At 44.9% G+C, this 14,817-nt stretch overlaps 1 protein-coding gene across 1 annotated transcript; it reads left to right on the plus strand.

Moving 5' to 3' along the window:
* Positions 1-288: 288 nt before the first annotated feature.
* On the plus strand, positions 289-13,967 carry LOC311149188 (tripartite motif-containing protein 16-like). Its single transcript, XM_084186272.1, has 6 exons — positions 289-907; positions 1,333-1,428; positions 11,590-11,823; positions 11,936-12,095; positions 12,221-12,280; positions 12,517-13,967. The coding sequence occupies exons 1-6, from the start codon at positions 311-313 to the stop codon at positions 13,026-13,028; spliced, it is 1,659 nt and encodes a 552-aa protein (XP_084042398.1). The 5' UTR covers positions 289-310; the 3' UTR covers positions 13,029-13,967.
* The last annotated feature ends 850 nt before the right edge of the window (positions 13,968-14,817 follow it).

Genomic DNA, 14,817 nt, shown 5'->3' on the forward strand with positions numbered 1-14,817 from the left:
TACATATGTTCTTCATAGAAACTGTTACCCTTTATATATTCTAACAACTCACATTTTAAGATTCATTATTTCATTTGTTCCATGTTAAGGACTCTAACCTAGGAACAAAACTTTTTGTCTCCCTCTTCCTGTTGCATGCAGTTCCTCTCTCTCTTCCTCCATTCCTCTAACATATCCCTCCCTCCTTTTAACCCCACCCCTCTGGCAGAACCAGTAAGTTTCTCCCCCTCACACAAACTATTTTAGGAGAAAACGAAACTGGTCTGACTCTCTGTGTCGTCTGTCTGTGTGAGAGTGAACAACTGTCCAAATGGCTCAGCAAGGAGTTCTGCTCGACCAGGACCAGTTCTGTTGTTCTGTCTGTCTGGATCTACTGAAGGAGCCGGTCACCATCCCCTGTGGACACAGTTACTGTAGAAGCTGTATTGAGGGCTGCTGGGATCAGGATGTTCTGAAAGGGGTCTATAGCTGTCCTCAGTGCAGAGAGACCTTCACTCCAAGGCCTAATCTGAGGAAAAATAACATGTTGGCTGAGTTGGTGGAGAAACTGAAGAAGACAGGACTCCAGGCTGCTCCCCCTCCTGCTCTGTGCTATGCTGGACCTGGAGATGTGGCGTGTGATTTCTGCACTGGGACCAGAAAGCAGAAAGCCCTCATGTCCTGTCTGGCGTGTCTGGCCTCTTACTGTGAGATTCACCTCCAACCTCACTATGAATCTCCTGCTTTCAAGAAGCACAAGCTGGTCAAAGCCACCACACAACTACAGGAGAAGATCTGCTCTCATCATGACAAACTGCTGGAGGTTTACTGTCGTACCGATCAGCAGTGTATCTGTATGCTGTGTACAATGGATGAACATAAAGGCCATGATACAGTGTCAGCTGCAGCAGAGAGGACTGAGAAACAGGTAAGACCAGAACTACTTGTTGGTGACTGTCTGATAAACAAATAATTAACGATACAGTAGGAACTAAGGTTGTTTGAAAATGAGAGAAATCAAATGAAATTGATCCTCATCGGAACGAATATGAACACAAACCTTGAGTATATTGAGTTTGATCCAAATGTATCACCATTTTCTAAAGTCAAACACTATTATCATTCTGAATGCCCTTTTATAAGTCCAAAGTTCAGCCTTAACCCTTTGATACGTGTACGCCTACCATAAAAACTATAATATTTCACATAGCAAGATAAACAAATATAATATTGGAAAGTGACTTCCTCAAGATTATATACCTTCCTCTCTATGTGCCCTATGTCACATTACTATACTATTGTTCTACTGGACAAATAAAGCTTGATAGCTCATTGAAGAGTGATTCTCCACAGAGGCAGCTGGGGATGAGTCAGCAGAAGGTCCAGCAGAGATTCCAGGAGAGAGAGAAGGAGCTGAAGGAGCTCCAACAGGCTGTGGAGTCTCTCAAGGTGAGTATTGTTGACCAGAGGAGACACACCATTTCACTTCTCTACTCCAGTCAGAGAGAGAGAGATGCCCCTATCCAATCCCACTGGCTCCACTGTTGGGAACAGGCTGTCTGGTCCCCTTTCAGAGAATAGACTGCTTAATGTAACCGGCGGGATATGAACCCGGGTCTACTGAGGGAGAAACCATCATCTTGACCGTTACACCAAGAGGACATTCCCTATTGGGCTGAGGGCCGACACTGATTTTGAAGTCGCAGGCGGGGCTACCTCATCACGTAACCATGACTGACTCATGTCCCCTATATGTAACAGTGTTGCTTCCGTCCCTCTCCTCGCCCCTACCTGGGCTTGAACCAGGGACCCTCTGCACACATCGACAACAGTCACCCTCGAAGCACCGTTACCCGTCGCTCCACAAAAGCCACGGCCCTTGCAGAGCAAGGGAAACAACTACTTCAAGGTCTCAGAGCGAGTGACGTCACCGATTGAAATGCTACTAGCTAGCCATTTCACACCGGTTACGTATACATTAACATGAAGCACTCGCTCTCTCTCAATTTAATTCAAATGGCTTTATTGGCATGGGAAACACATGTTTACATTGCCAAAGCAAGTGAAATAGATAATAAACAAAAGTGAAATAAACAATCAGAAATGAACAGTAAACATTGCACTCACAAAATGTTCAAAGGAATAGAGACATTTCACATGTTATAATTCAAGTGCAAACAGAGTGAGCCATTCGCCAGACTGAGTTCTGGAGGTGAAATGGAAATGAATGAGGGAGAGATAAGTGAGGTAGAAGGTGTGGTGAAGAGCTCAGAACCAGAGCCTGGCATCAATGGACATGATAAAGAAGAATCTGGTGCAGTAGGAGTTACATTGTTGTAGAAAGTTGATCCATACCTTTTGGCAGATCCATTTGTGGTTTCAGGGTGTGTGGGAAAGGAGTTGGGTGCAGTTTAATCAGTGAAGGTAACTTTTATGATGAGTTTCTGGTATGGAGAAGTTCAGGATGTAAGAGAGAGCAGTCGACACTCAGCTGGAAGTTTGATTTACGTTTATTTCAGTAATGGATCATATAATAAGACGAACGTGCTTTGCCTCTTATCATATGACTGACTTCCTTACCACATCTTTCAACTTATATAATGCCCTTCCAACCTACTTTTATCGTACCCAGTTGCTAACTATTACTAACTGCCACTCACTTCCTACATATCATTCCTCTCCTTGGTGTCGTGTGACACCCTAGCCAGGCCATTCCATCACGTACCCATCCTAATATTAGCACCAGTGGCCCCCAATCTATCTTGGCAAACTGACCTTCTATTCCTCACTCGTGACACCACTAACACATGGTGTGTCCTTGTCCTGTGTCCACATACAGCTTATGAGTTGCGCATACATTAATGAATGTTGCATTACAAATCATAATTACAGTAACCTGTAGTGGACTTGTGATATGTGTGACCAGATGGAGTGGGCGCTCCGTGTCACGCAACTTGGGTCAAGATCTGTTTCTTGCTTTGCTCTTAGGAACAGGGCACCATTGAAAGGAGTGATTTCTGGGGTAGCGTTAAGTGTGGAGGTGGAGCAATTAAGGTTGAAGACTGCTGGTGTTTGTGATGCCCGCCGTTTGGTGCAACACAGACCCGGTGGTGAGCGTGGTGAAACAGAGGAGTCACTGTCAGTCCTTTTGAGTTTTGAGTCTACCTGACAAATTCATGTTAGGATATATCAGTTATCCTGTTAGAGCTTTTGTGCCGAAACCACTGCGGTATTTCAGGTGCAACGTTTGTCATGTTGCAGCAGTTTGTAGGAGGGAGATTCCAAGATGCTGATTTTGTACGTTTGCCCACTGACAAAGAAATGATCAGTCTATAATTTTAATGGTACGTTTATTTGATCAGTGAGAGACAGAATAACAACAAAAAAATCCAGAAAAACGCATGTCAAAAATGTTATAAATTGATTTGCATTTTAATGAGGGAAATAAGTATTTGACCCCCTCTCAATCAGAAAGATTTCTGGCTCCCAGGTGTCTTTTATACAGGTAACGAGCTGAGATTAGGAGCACACTCTTAAAGGGAGTGCTCCTAATCTCAGTTTGTTACCTGTATAAAAGACACCTGTCCACAGAAGCAATCAATCAGATTCCAAACTCTCCACTATGGCCAAGACCAAAGAGCTCTCCAAGGATGTCAGGGACAAGATTGTAGACCTACACAAGGCTGGAATGGGCTACAAGACCATCGCCAAGCAGCTTGGTGAGAAGGTGACAACAGTTGGTGCGATTATTCGCAAATGGAAGAAACACAAAATAACTGTCAATCTCCCTCAGCCTGGGGCTCTATGCAAGATCTCACCTCGTGGAGTTGCAATGATCATGAGAACGGTGAGGAATCAGCCCAGAACTACACGGGAGGATCTTGTCAATGATCTCAAGGCAGCTGGGACCATAGACACCAAGAAAACAATTGGTAACACACTACGCCGTGAAGAACTGAAATCCTGCAGCGCCCGCAATGTCCCCCTGCTCAAGAAAGCACATATACATGCCCGTCTGAAGTTTGCCAATGAACATCTAAATGATTCAGAGGAGAACTGGGTGAAAGTGGTCAGATGAGACCAAAATGGAGCACTATGGCATCAACTCAACTCACCGTGTTTGGAGGAGGAGGAATGCTGCCTATGACCCCAAGAACACCATCCCCACCGTCAAACATGGAGGTGGAAACATTATGGTTTGGGGGTGTTTTTCTGCTAAGGGGACAGGACAACTTCACAGCATCAAAGGGACGATGGATGGGGCCATGTACCGTCAAATCTTGGGTGAGAACCTCCTTCCCTTGGCCAGGGCATTGAAAATGCGTCGTGGAAGGGTATTCCAGCATGACAATGACCCAAAACACACGGCCAAGGCAACAAAGGAGTGGCTCAAGAAGAAGTACATTAAGGTCCTGTAGTGGCCTAGCCAGTCTCCAGACCTTAATCCCATAGAAATCTGTGGAGGGAGCTGAAGGTTCGAGTTGCCAAACGTCATCCTCGAAACCTTAATGACTTGGAGAAGATCTGCAAATAGGAGTGGGACAAAATCCCTCCTGAGATGTGTGCAAACCTGGTGGCCAACTACAAGAAACGTCTGACCTCTGTGATCGCCAACAAGGGTTTTGCCACCAAGTACTAAGTCATGTTTTGCAGAGGGGTCAAATACTTATTTCCCTCATTAAAATGCAAATCAATTTATAACATTTTTGACATGCGTTTTTCTGGATTTCTTTGTTATTCTGTCTCTCACTGTTCAAATAAACCTACCATTAAAATGATAGACTGATCATTTCTTTGTCAGTTTGCAAACGTACAAAATCAGCAGGGGATCAAATACTTTTTTCCCTCACTGTATATCTTTAAGGATATGTATTGGTGCATTTAAATAAACATCTGTATGTGCCTTTCTGGAGGAGGCAGGGAAAAAATGGTCATTAGCTTATTGGGTTGAAAGGCTGAAAGGAGTAATTTCTGGGGTAGCATTAAGTGTGGAGGTGGAGCAATTGAAGTTTAAGCTTCTTGGTGTTTGTGATTCCCGCCGTTTGGTGCAACACAGACCCGGTGGTGAGTGTGGTAAAACGGAGGAGTCACTGTCAGTCCTTTTGAGTTTTGAGTCTTTACCCGACAAAGTCATGGTAGGATATATCAGTTATCCTGTTAGAGCTTTTGTGGCGAATCCACTGTGCTGATTCAGGTGCAACGTTTATGGTAATGTTGCAGCAGTTTGTAGGAGGGAGATTCCAAGATGTGGGAAGTGTGCAGGAGGGCATGGGATAGAGGATTGTGTAGTTTCGGTGGATAAAGTTGTGTGTCAACTGATGGGATGCCCATGTTGCTGGAGATTGGAAGTGTCCGGTGCGAGAGAGGCAGGTTGAGGTGGCTAGAGTCAGAGTAGTGCAGAAGGTGTCGTATGCTGAGGCAGTGAAGGAAGTAGAGGAGGATGGGTCAAGGGTGAGAGATCCTGAGAGGATCCCTGTGAGTAGTAGATCTGTGCCAGCACAGAGGGATAGGCCAACGAGTGATATATGCTTCAGTAAAGATAGCTTCTTAGTGTTCATAGCAATGGTTATCAACTGTACCGCAGAAATGGAACGTAAATCACAGAAAATAGATGTTGTGGTGGCAGCTGCAGAGAAGTATTTGGGCATACAAGATTAGACTTCAGAAGAGTTACAGGGTGTGTTGAGTGGTGGTGTCCCGTCCTCCCAGGCCGTTGGCATGGTGCAGGATCAGATAGGGTCAAAGTAGTGGAATGGGGTAATGGGTATTCAATGTGTAGGGTTAGTTGGAAGTTTTTTTTTTAAATTATTATAGTTTCCCCTTTTCCCATTTTGTATCACATAGTAAACTGGATTTATATTATAGTCCAGTAGGGGCGGTAATGCAACATATTGGATACCAACCGCCGTTAAACTCCAAAGAAGAAGAACCGTTATATTATGGCTATGTACAGTGTTGTAACGATGTCTCTGTCTCTCTCATTCCATCACTTTCGCTGTAGTTGGTTGTGTGGGTCTCTGGTTATGAATAGGGTGCTGACAGACAATCTATAGAGCTCTGATCAGGACGGCAATTGATTTCGGGTGTATAGTTTATGGAACAGCAGCAAATACAGAATCCAGTATAAAGCTTTAAGGATATGTATTGGTGCATTTAAATCAACATCTGTATGTGCCTTACTGGTGGAGGCAGGTGAGATGCCTTTGTATGTACGGCGTAAAAAATGGTCATTATCTTATTGGGTTGAAAGGCTGTGAGGTTTAGCATCCCACTGCTACTGTTCTAGATGACTGTTGGGAATATACTAGTAGACAAGGCAGTGGTTTTGGTTGGACAGTTGGAAAGCTTGCTGATGAGAGTGGTTTGAGGGAGTTGGAGGTTGGCCCTTCTGTGGTGATAGGGGTTGTTCCTCCATGGTTACTCCCAGACCCTGTTGTTGATCTAACCTTGGTAGAGAAAAGGAAAGATTGGTTTGAAGTCAGTGATATAGTGAAACTGGTTGACAATTACATTGGTAGAAGATTTTATGCTTTTTTACCGCTTTTCACAGATGGATCCAAGGACCCAGATAGTGGGCTCACAGGAGCAGGCGTTTACGTTCCTGAATTTGATGTGCAGATATGTAGAAGACTAACAGATGAACTGTCAGTATACTCAGTTGAACTGAAGGTATTAATGTTATTATGGAGAATTGAGAGAATGGGTTTAGTAGTGAGATTCTGCTGGGTCCCAGCACATTCGGGTGTGGAAGGGAATGAAATTGTAGACCAGTTAGCTAAAAGAGCTTTGAAACGAGATATAATTGATATTAATGTTCCACTGGGTAGAGGTGAGGCCAAATGTAAGATCAGAGACATTTTGATAGATGTGTGGCAGAAGAGATGGTACTCTGAGCACAAGGGCCGGCATTTATATGAATAGTTGACAGTTTTACAGAAAGGTCGATGGACCAAGATTCAAAAATCAGATTAGGAAGGAAGATGTGGTGTTTACTCAATTGCGCTTAGGACATTGTACTCGTCATTTCATCTGGTTGGCAAGCATGGGAATGGTTTGAGTGTGGAGGGTATGGTCGATGAAACGGTGGAGCATGTGTTGTTATATTGTTGTTAGTATGTTGAAGAGAGGGAAAGTTGTGTAGGGTCATTGAGGTTGGACGGGGTTGGGAAGGGATTTTGGGGATGGGGGAGGGTGTATTAGAAGTTAGTAGGGCTCTTCTTTATTTTCTCAGAAGTACTGAGTTAGGTAGGAGGATTTAGAAATGTTGGAAACCGTGATTGACCACACACTCCAGCACAGTAGGTGGCGGCATGCACTTAATAAGTTATTGCCACGCTTTCACAGAGGCCTAGTTTACATTTACATGTGAGTCATTTAGCAGACACTCTTATTCAGAACGACTAGGGTTAAGTGCCTAAATCTGTCGATGTACAAGGGTACATATTTCTCACCTAGTCGGCTCGGGGATTCGAACCAGCCACCTTTCGATTACTGCCCAACGCTCTTAACCGCTAGATTAAGAGCATCTGCTAAATGACTCACATGTACACTAAATGTAAACAATCCACAAAAAGGCAAATGGTCGTAGATAAATGGTAAGCTGGTTAAATAAAAGACTGCTCTTAGAACTTTCAGACTGCCATTGTTTGGGGAAATAGGGACATGTCTGTCTATTTCACCAATTATGTCAAATATATGTATTAATTTTAATGGTTTAAAGTTCTACATCATTTTAATCAAGATAACCTATTATTTCTAATGATGTAAGTTTGGGCAGCGTATTTCTGGTAGTTAAAACGTCCCAAAAACAACATGTACTCCTGGAGCTCTGAGGTCGTCCCATTGTTTCCTTTAGGGGAAATATAGGTATGTCTCTTTATTTCACAAAATATCTCACAATGGTATATTTCAAGTCAGACTCCATTTTAATCAGGATAATCTCCTCTTTCTAATGACATCAGGTTGGGCAGTGTACTCTGCTGTCATCGATCGCTAGACCAGAAATAGTCAGAAGTTTTAAAAAAATCCTACTCCTGGTAATGTAGACATAAGCACACTTGGCACCATCGAGGTGTGGATGTTTACTTTCTACACCAGTTTTTATTTATTACTTTTTTTTTTCTGTTTCGTCCTAAGAACAGATTGTAGTGGTGAAATAAAAAGGTAGAAATTTTTTGGTGCCATTTAGGGAAAATTGAATTCTAAGGATCATTCCAGTCAGAAGAGGCTCAGTGATGGTTCGCTTCAATTCATTTACTTTGGCCTCAGGCTAGTGTTCCAGCTCAGCCAATGCTCTTTGGCCGTTTTACAGCCTTAAGTGTATTTTGACTTGTTCTGTTGTCCAGCCTACTAGGACTCAGGGGACAGAGGCTGGGAGGAGAGTAGAGCAGGGTCAAGTGGTGGTGGTACCAGGAAGGAGGAGAGTAGAGCAGGGTCAAGTGGTGGTGGTACCAGGAAGGAGGAGAGTAGAGCAGGGTCAAGTGGTGGTGGTACCAGGAAGGAGGAGAGTAGTGCAGGGTCAAGTGGTGGTGGTACCAGGAAGGAGGAGAGTAGAGCAGGGTCAAGTGGTGGTGGTACCAGGAAGGAGGAGAGTAGAGCAGGGTCAAGTGGTGGTGGTACCAGGAAGGAGGAGTGTAGAGCAGGGTCAAGTGGTGGTGGTACCAGGAAGGAGGAGAGTAGAGCAGGGTCAAGTGGTGGTGGTACCAGGAGGGAGGAGAGTAGAGCAGGGTCAAGTGGTGGTGGTACCAGGAGGGAGGAGAGTAGAGCAGGGTCAAGTGGTGGTGCGCAGGCTGTGGAGAAAGCGGTGGTGGGGAGGGTTGCAGCTGGGCTACATGAGCTGAGGCAGGTTTCTGTAGTAACAGAGACTCCGGTGGGCGAAGGCTTGGTGGGCTCATCCCATGAAATATTGCCTGTCATTGGGGAAGAGGCACTGATCAGGGGGGAAGTGCAGGGGGGCAGAGACTGGGGAGGAGGAGGACGGTACCGTGCCAATGGAGGAGGAGGAAGAGGAAGAGGGGGGGGAGGTGAGTCTGCGGGAGCGGAGGACAAGGCGGTCTCGTTTTCAGACGGCTCATTGGATCCAGAGCTGACAGCCAGTCAGGCTGAGGGCCCAGTATATACGCTGAGAGAACTTTCTAGGTTCCTGATGGAGACTAAAGGGGAAAAAGAAGGTTCTGCTGGAGTCTTATTTTATTGATTCTGGAATGTTTGTAAGGTCAGTACAACACGTGATGAAGAATGAGGGGTTTAGTGTCCTCTCACCCAGGAAGCGCTGAGAAAATGGGTCATGGGTTCTTAAGGGCATGTCTTCAGAATCTGCTTAAATTGATGTTTTTTTCTGGCATGGCGGCTTTATGGGCTTCTCTACTGGTTTCTGATTGTGGTGATTTCCCTCCCACCTGTTATGGAGATTTCACGGTTAGACTTCCTTAACATGAACGGCGGCAGAGACTGGGGGAATATGTCAAACAAAAACATTTAAACGTGATTTTTTAGCAAGAGAAACACAGTGATGTGATTAATGAAGTGTATTGGGGGTCTGGTGGAAGGGGGCGCAGGTGCTGAGCCATGGCACAAATCTTAGTGCAGGGGTAGCAAAAGAGGTGTGTAAGGGTAGGTTGTTAGTGGTTAGAGCCAAAATCAGTGACCTTGTCTTTGCTTTCCAAAATGTGTCTGCACCTAGTACAGGGCTCAGTTCTCTGTTTCACCAGGGCCCAGGCAGGTGTCCTATTGGAAATTCCATGTAAAGCTCTTCCAAGATATCACTTTTTGCTCAAGCTTCCAAGGCTTTTGGGAGAGGTGGGGACAGCAGAAGGGGGAGTAACTTCTGTTGTGGGGGAGAGGAGGGAGCCTGATGGGTGGGTAACTTCTGTTGTGGGGAGATGAGGGAGCCTGATGGTTGGGTAACTTCTGTTGTGGGGAGATGAGGGAGCCTGATGGGTGGGTAACTTCTGTTGTGGGGGAGATGAGGGAGCCTGATGGGTGGGTAACTTCTGTTGTGGGGGAGAGGAGGGAGCCTGATGGGTGGGTAACTTCTGTTGTGGGGAGATGAGGGAGCCTGATGGGTGGGTAACTTCTGTTGTGGGGAGATGAGGGAGCCTGATGGGTGGGTAACTTCTGTTGTGGGGAGATGAGGCAGCAGGCTGTGGAGTTGTACTCTGATTTATAGAGGGCAGAACTCTGTGATCCTGGGTGTTCTCAGGTTCTGCTCACAGACCTTTCCAAACTCTCTCTGTCACAGAGAAATCAAATTGACATTTCCCTGGCCTTTCACAAACTCTCAGCTGCTGTCTCTCAGACGGTCTGCCTATGGATTTTTATAAAAAGTTCTGGGGAATTATTGGACAGGACGTGTGTTGCGTGAGTGCGTCGGGGTGGGGGAGCTGTCGCTAAGCTGTAGACCGCCGGCTTTGACTCTCCTGCCCAAAATAGGGATTTGAGCGACTTAAAGAACTGGAGGCCTGTGGCATTGCTCTGTGTGGAATATAAGGTCTTTGCCAAGGTCCTCGTTAATAGACTCAAGTCCCACCTGGACTCTATTGTACAGAAGGACCAAACGTACTGTGTACCATGACGTTTGGTGGCTCCTCTCCCAAGTGTCATACAGAGGGAGGGTTCTGATCATCAACAACTTGGCGGCATCCTCCCTATGGCATAAATTGGCCAGTGATTTCTTTCCGGTCTGGGCATCACTGGCTGAAGGCGGCAGTGCTGTACCTGCCTGTCCAGGAGGGGGGACAAGGCCTGGTGGACCCTGAGAGCAGGGTGGCAGCGTTCTGACTCAAAGCAGCGCAGAGGATTCTGTACCGTACGGAGGTGGGCTGGAGGGAACCAGAATGTGCTCTGTTGAGGAGGGCTGGTGGTTTGGGGCTGGATCAGCAGCTCTTCATCATGCGGCAGGAGAGACTCAATACAGCAAGGGTCTCTGATTTCTATGCTGCAGTACTGAGGGCTGGAGCAGCCTGAGGAGGGGCCACCACCGTTTCCACCACTGCAAGTGACAGCAGAGACTGGGGACTGGCAGGAGAGTCTGGAGGACTTACTGACTTTTAACGATCTGAGCTTAGTGGGAGTGAAGGGGCATCAGTGGCAGGGGGTTGTGTGGGCTGAGAGCATGGCAGGTTATAGGTGGAGGGTGCTCTATAAGCTCCCAGTGCTGGAAAGGTCAGGGGTCGTCCAGTGGATGGTATTACATGGAGCCCTGGACACCAATAGCTGGTTGGCTCGGGTTGACCTGGGAGTTGGGGAGGGGTGTCCGTTTTCTGCAATGACAGACTGTTCATCATGTTTTTTCTGTGTTGCCAGGGTAATGCCATTAATGTTGACGCCTTAGGGTTGAGTTTGAGTTGTACAAAATGATCAACAGTGTGGAGATGTTTCAGGAGGTATGGGGGCTCAGGGGGGCTGTCTGTACGGCTGGAGAGGAGGGGTTGGATGAACGGTTGGAATGTGGTGCTGGTTGGTGTATTGTACTGTGGTGTTGGGTACTGGATAATGTGATTATGTGGAGGTTGTGGTGGCACGCAATGTGCTTTTAGGGGTGGGTGTGTTAGTGTAATGAGGATGGCTCATTAAAGTAAGACAAGTCAGTCTCTCTCTCTCTCTTAACAGAGCTCTGCACAGGCAGCAGTGGAGGACAGTGATAAGATCTTTACTGAGCTGATCCGCTCCATTGAGAGAAGGCGCTCTGAGGTGAAGGAGCTGATCAGAGCCCAAGAGAAGGCTCAAGTGAGTCAAGCTGAAGGACTCCTGGAGCAACTGGAGCAGGAGATAGCTGTGCTGAGGAAGAGAAGCACTGAGCTGGAGCAGCTCTCACACACAGAGGATCACATCCATTTCCTCCAGGTAACTCAACTGCCTTGATACATGTGATATGAAATTAAAACTCTCAATCATTTGGTTCTGCTCCCTCTCACTCTCTCTCTCTCTCTCTCTCCCTCTCTCTCTCTCCCCCCAGAGTTATCAGTCTCTCTCCGGTACCAGTGTATCTTCAGACTTACCCAGCATCGTTGTCCGTCCTCTTCAGTACTTTGGAGATGTGAGTAAGACTGTGTCTGAACTGAGAGAGAAACTAGAAGACGTCCTTAAAGGAGAATGGACCAAGATCTCCTCTACAGGTGTGTTGAAAATAATAAGAACATCAACTTTAGACCATTGAAAGTTCCCTACTAGTCATATACATGTGGAATATGGTATGATGATAACATTCCCTCTCTCTGTGAATGTGTTTGTGTGTCTGTAGTGAATATAATGGATGTTGTACTGCCTCCAGAGCCCAAGACCAGAGAACAGTTCTTACAATGTGAGTCTCTTTATTCTGAAGTAACTAACAGTCTCTTTTTACTGACACTCCTAACAATCCCTCTAGAAATATATAGCAATAGTAGATCTAATCAAAGACTGGGTATCTATCTGACTCCTCATATTTCTCTGATTTGATCTCTGCTGTGCTCTAATCAAAGACAGGGTAGATACAGTATCTGACTTCACTTATTGTTCTAACTCCCCTCATTGGTCTCTGCTCTGCTCTTCTCCCAGATTCCTGTCAGCTCACACTGGACCCAAACACAGCAGGCACACTCCTCTCTCTGTCTAAAGGAAACAGAAAGGTGACCTATACAGACCAAGAACAACCATATCCTGATCATCCAGACAGATTCACAAACACCTACCAGGTTCTGTGTAGAGAGGGTCTGTCTGGACGCTGTTACTGGGAGGTGGAGTGGAGTGGGGGGTGTGTTGTTACAGCAGTCTCATATAAAGACATCAGCAGAACAGGGACAGATGGTGCATTTGGAGACAATAAGAAGTCCTGGAGTTTACAGTGTTATAGTGGTGGTTATTGGTTCAGACACAATAATGTTGGGACTAAAGTATCAGGCCCTCAGTCCTCCAGAGTAGGAGTGGACCTGGATCACAAGGCAGGTACTCTGTCCTTCTACAGTGTCTCTGACACAATGACCCTCCTCCACAGAGTCCAGACCACATTCACTCAGCCCCTTTATCCTGGGTTTTGGCTCTGTGGTACTGCTGAGCTGGTTAAACTGTAGTAGGGTCCACATAGATACTAGTCATGCTGGTGTAGTCTATAGCTGAGCTGGTTAAACTGTAGTAGGGTCCACATAGATACTAGTCATGCTGGTGTAGTCTATAGCTGAGCTGGTTTAACTGTAGTAGGGTCCACATAGATACTAGTCATGCTGGTGTAGTCTATAGCTGAGCTGGTTAAACTGTAGTAGGGTCCACATAGATACTAGTCATGCTGGTGTAGTCTATAGCTGAGCTGGTTAAACTGTAGTAGGGTCCACATAGATACTAGTCATGCTGGTGGTGTTGGTCCCCAGATGTGATGATTCATTCTGCTCTGTTTTTATGTACAATGATTTGATTGATTTGATCTTCAGAAGATGTTATGAATTACAATTCAATGCATTCATATTATTTGTAAGTGCAACGTTTTAATCTTATACATTTACATTAATCATGATGTATGCTGTTAATGTATGTTGGTTGTCATTCAGAACCATTGAAATGTTTTCTCAATTGGTTCTCTGTCTCAATGTCATTTTCCTCAGTATCATGGAACAGGTAGTGTTACTTACTTGCTAATTGAACTATATGGGCCGGTTTCCCGGACATAGATGAAGCCTAGTCCTAGACTAAAAAGCATGTTCAATGGAGATGTCCGGGAAACCGGCCCTAAATTTGGCATCTTTTATTCTCCCATACTGCTCAGTCAAGCAACATTAAACCTGTCCAGCAGGTGGTGCTATTAACCAAACAATAATAACCCAGCACATATCTTGACTTGCCACTCAGTATATCAGTAATGTTCAGAATTGTACTTTAATATCATTGGAGATTGATGGTCTTTTTAATCCACTACCCAGAGTCAGGAACAGATGAAGTTAGGTCTGCTACTGTTCAGTTATTAAATATGATTCATGGTGATGGGAAATAAAAAATCCATCTAGTAGTAGTTTTCCTTTGCTATTTATTCCAAGGTGTGTCTTTAACTTGTAAATGGATTGTGTTGAAGCTGGCATTTGGTGTGGATGATAGAATAGAGTGAATAGAGGAGAGAAGAGAGGAGGAGAGGAGAACATCATATAGAAGACAGATAAGATAGAGAGAGAATTCATACCCAGGGGAGTTACTGACTCTGGCCCAAATGACACCCTGTTCCCTACGTAGTGCACTAGGCTACTTCTGACCAGATCAAAAGTAGTGCACTACATGGAGATTGGAGATTTGCTCACTGGCATTAGAATATTAGAATATCATACTGTAATGTTAGTGGTTGCCTCATTAGAATATCATACTGTAATGTTAGTGGTTGCCTCATTAGAATATCATACTGGAATGTTAGTGGTTGCCTCATTAGAATATCATACTGTAATGTTAGTGGTTGCCTCATTAGAATATCATACTGTAATGTTAGTGGTTGCCTCATTAGAATATCATACTGTAATGTTAGTGGTTGCCTCATTAGAATATCATACTGGAATGTTAGTGGTTGCCTCATTCGAATATTACAATATCATACTGTAATGTTAGTGGTTGCCTCATTCGAATATCATATTGTAATGTTAATGTTGCCTCGTTAGAATATTAGAATATCATACTGTAATGTTAGTGGTTGCCTCATTAGAATATCATACTGTAATGTTAGTGGTTGACTCATTAGAACATTAGAATATTAGAATATCATACTGTAATGTTAGTGGTTGCCTCATTAGATTATTAGAATATCATACTGTAATGTTAGTGGTTGACTCATTAGAATATTAGAAAATAAAGTAGTGCACTACAGTGTCTTGTGAAAGTATCCACCCCCCT

The sequence above is a fragment of the Coregonus lavaretus genome, assembly GCF_964263955.1.
Source record: "Coregonus lavaretus genome assembly, chromosome: 21".
Classification (NCBI taxonomy): domain Eukaryota; kingdom Metazoa; phylum Chordata; class Actinopteri; order Salmoniformes; family Salmonidae; genus Coregonus; species Coregonus lavaretus.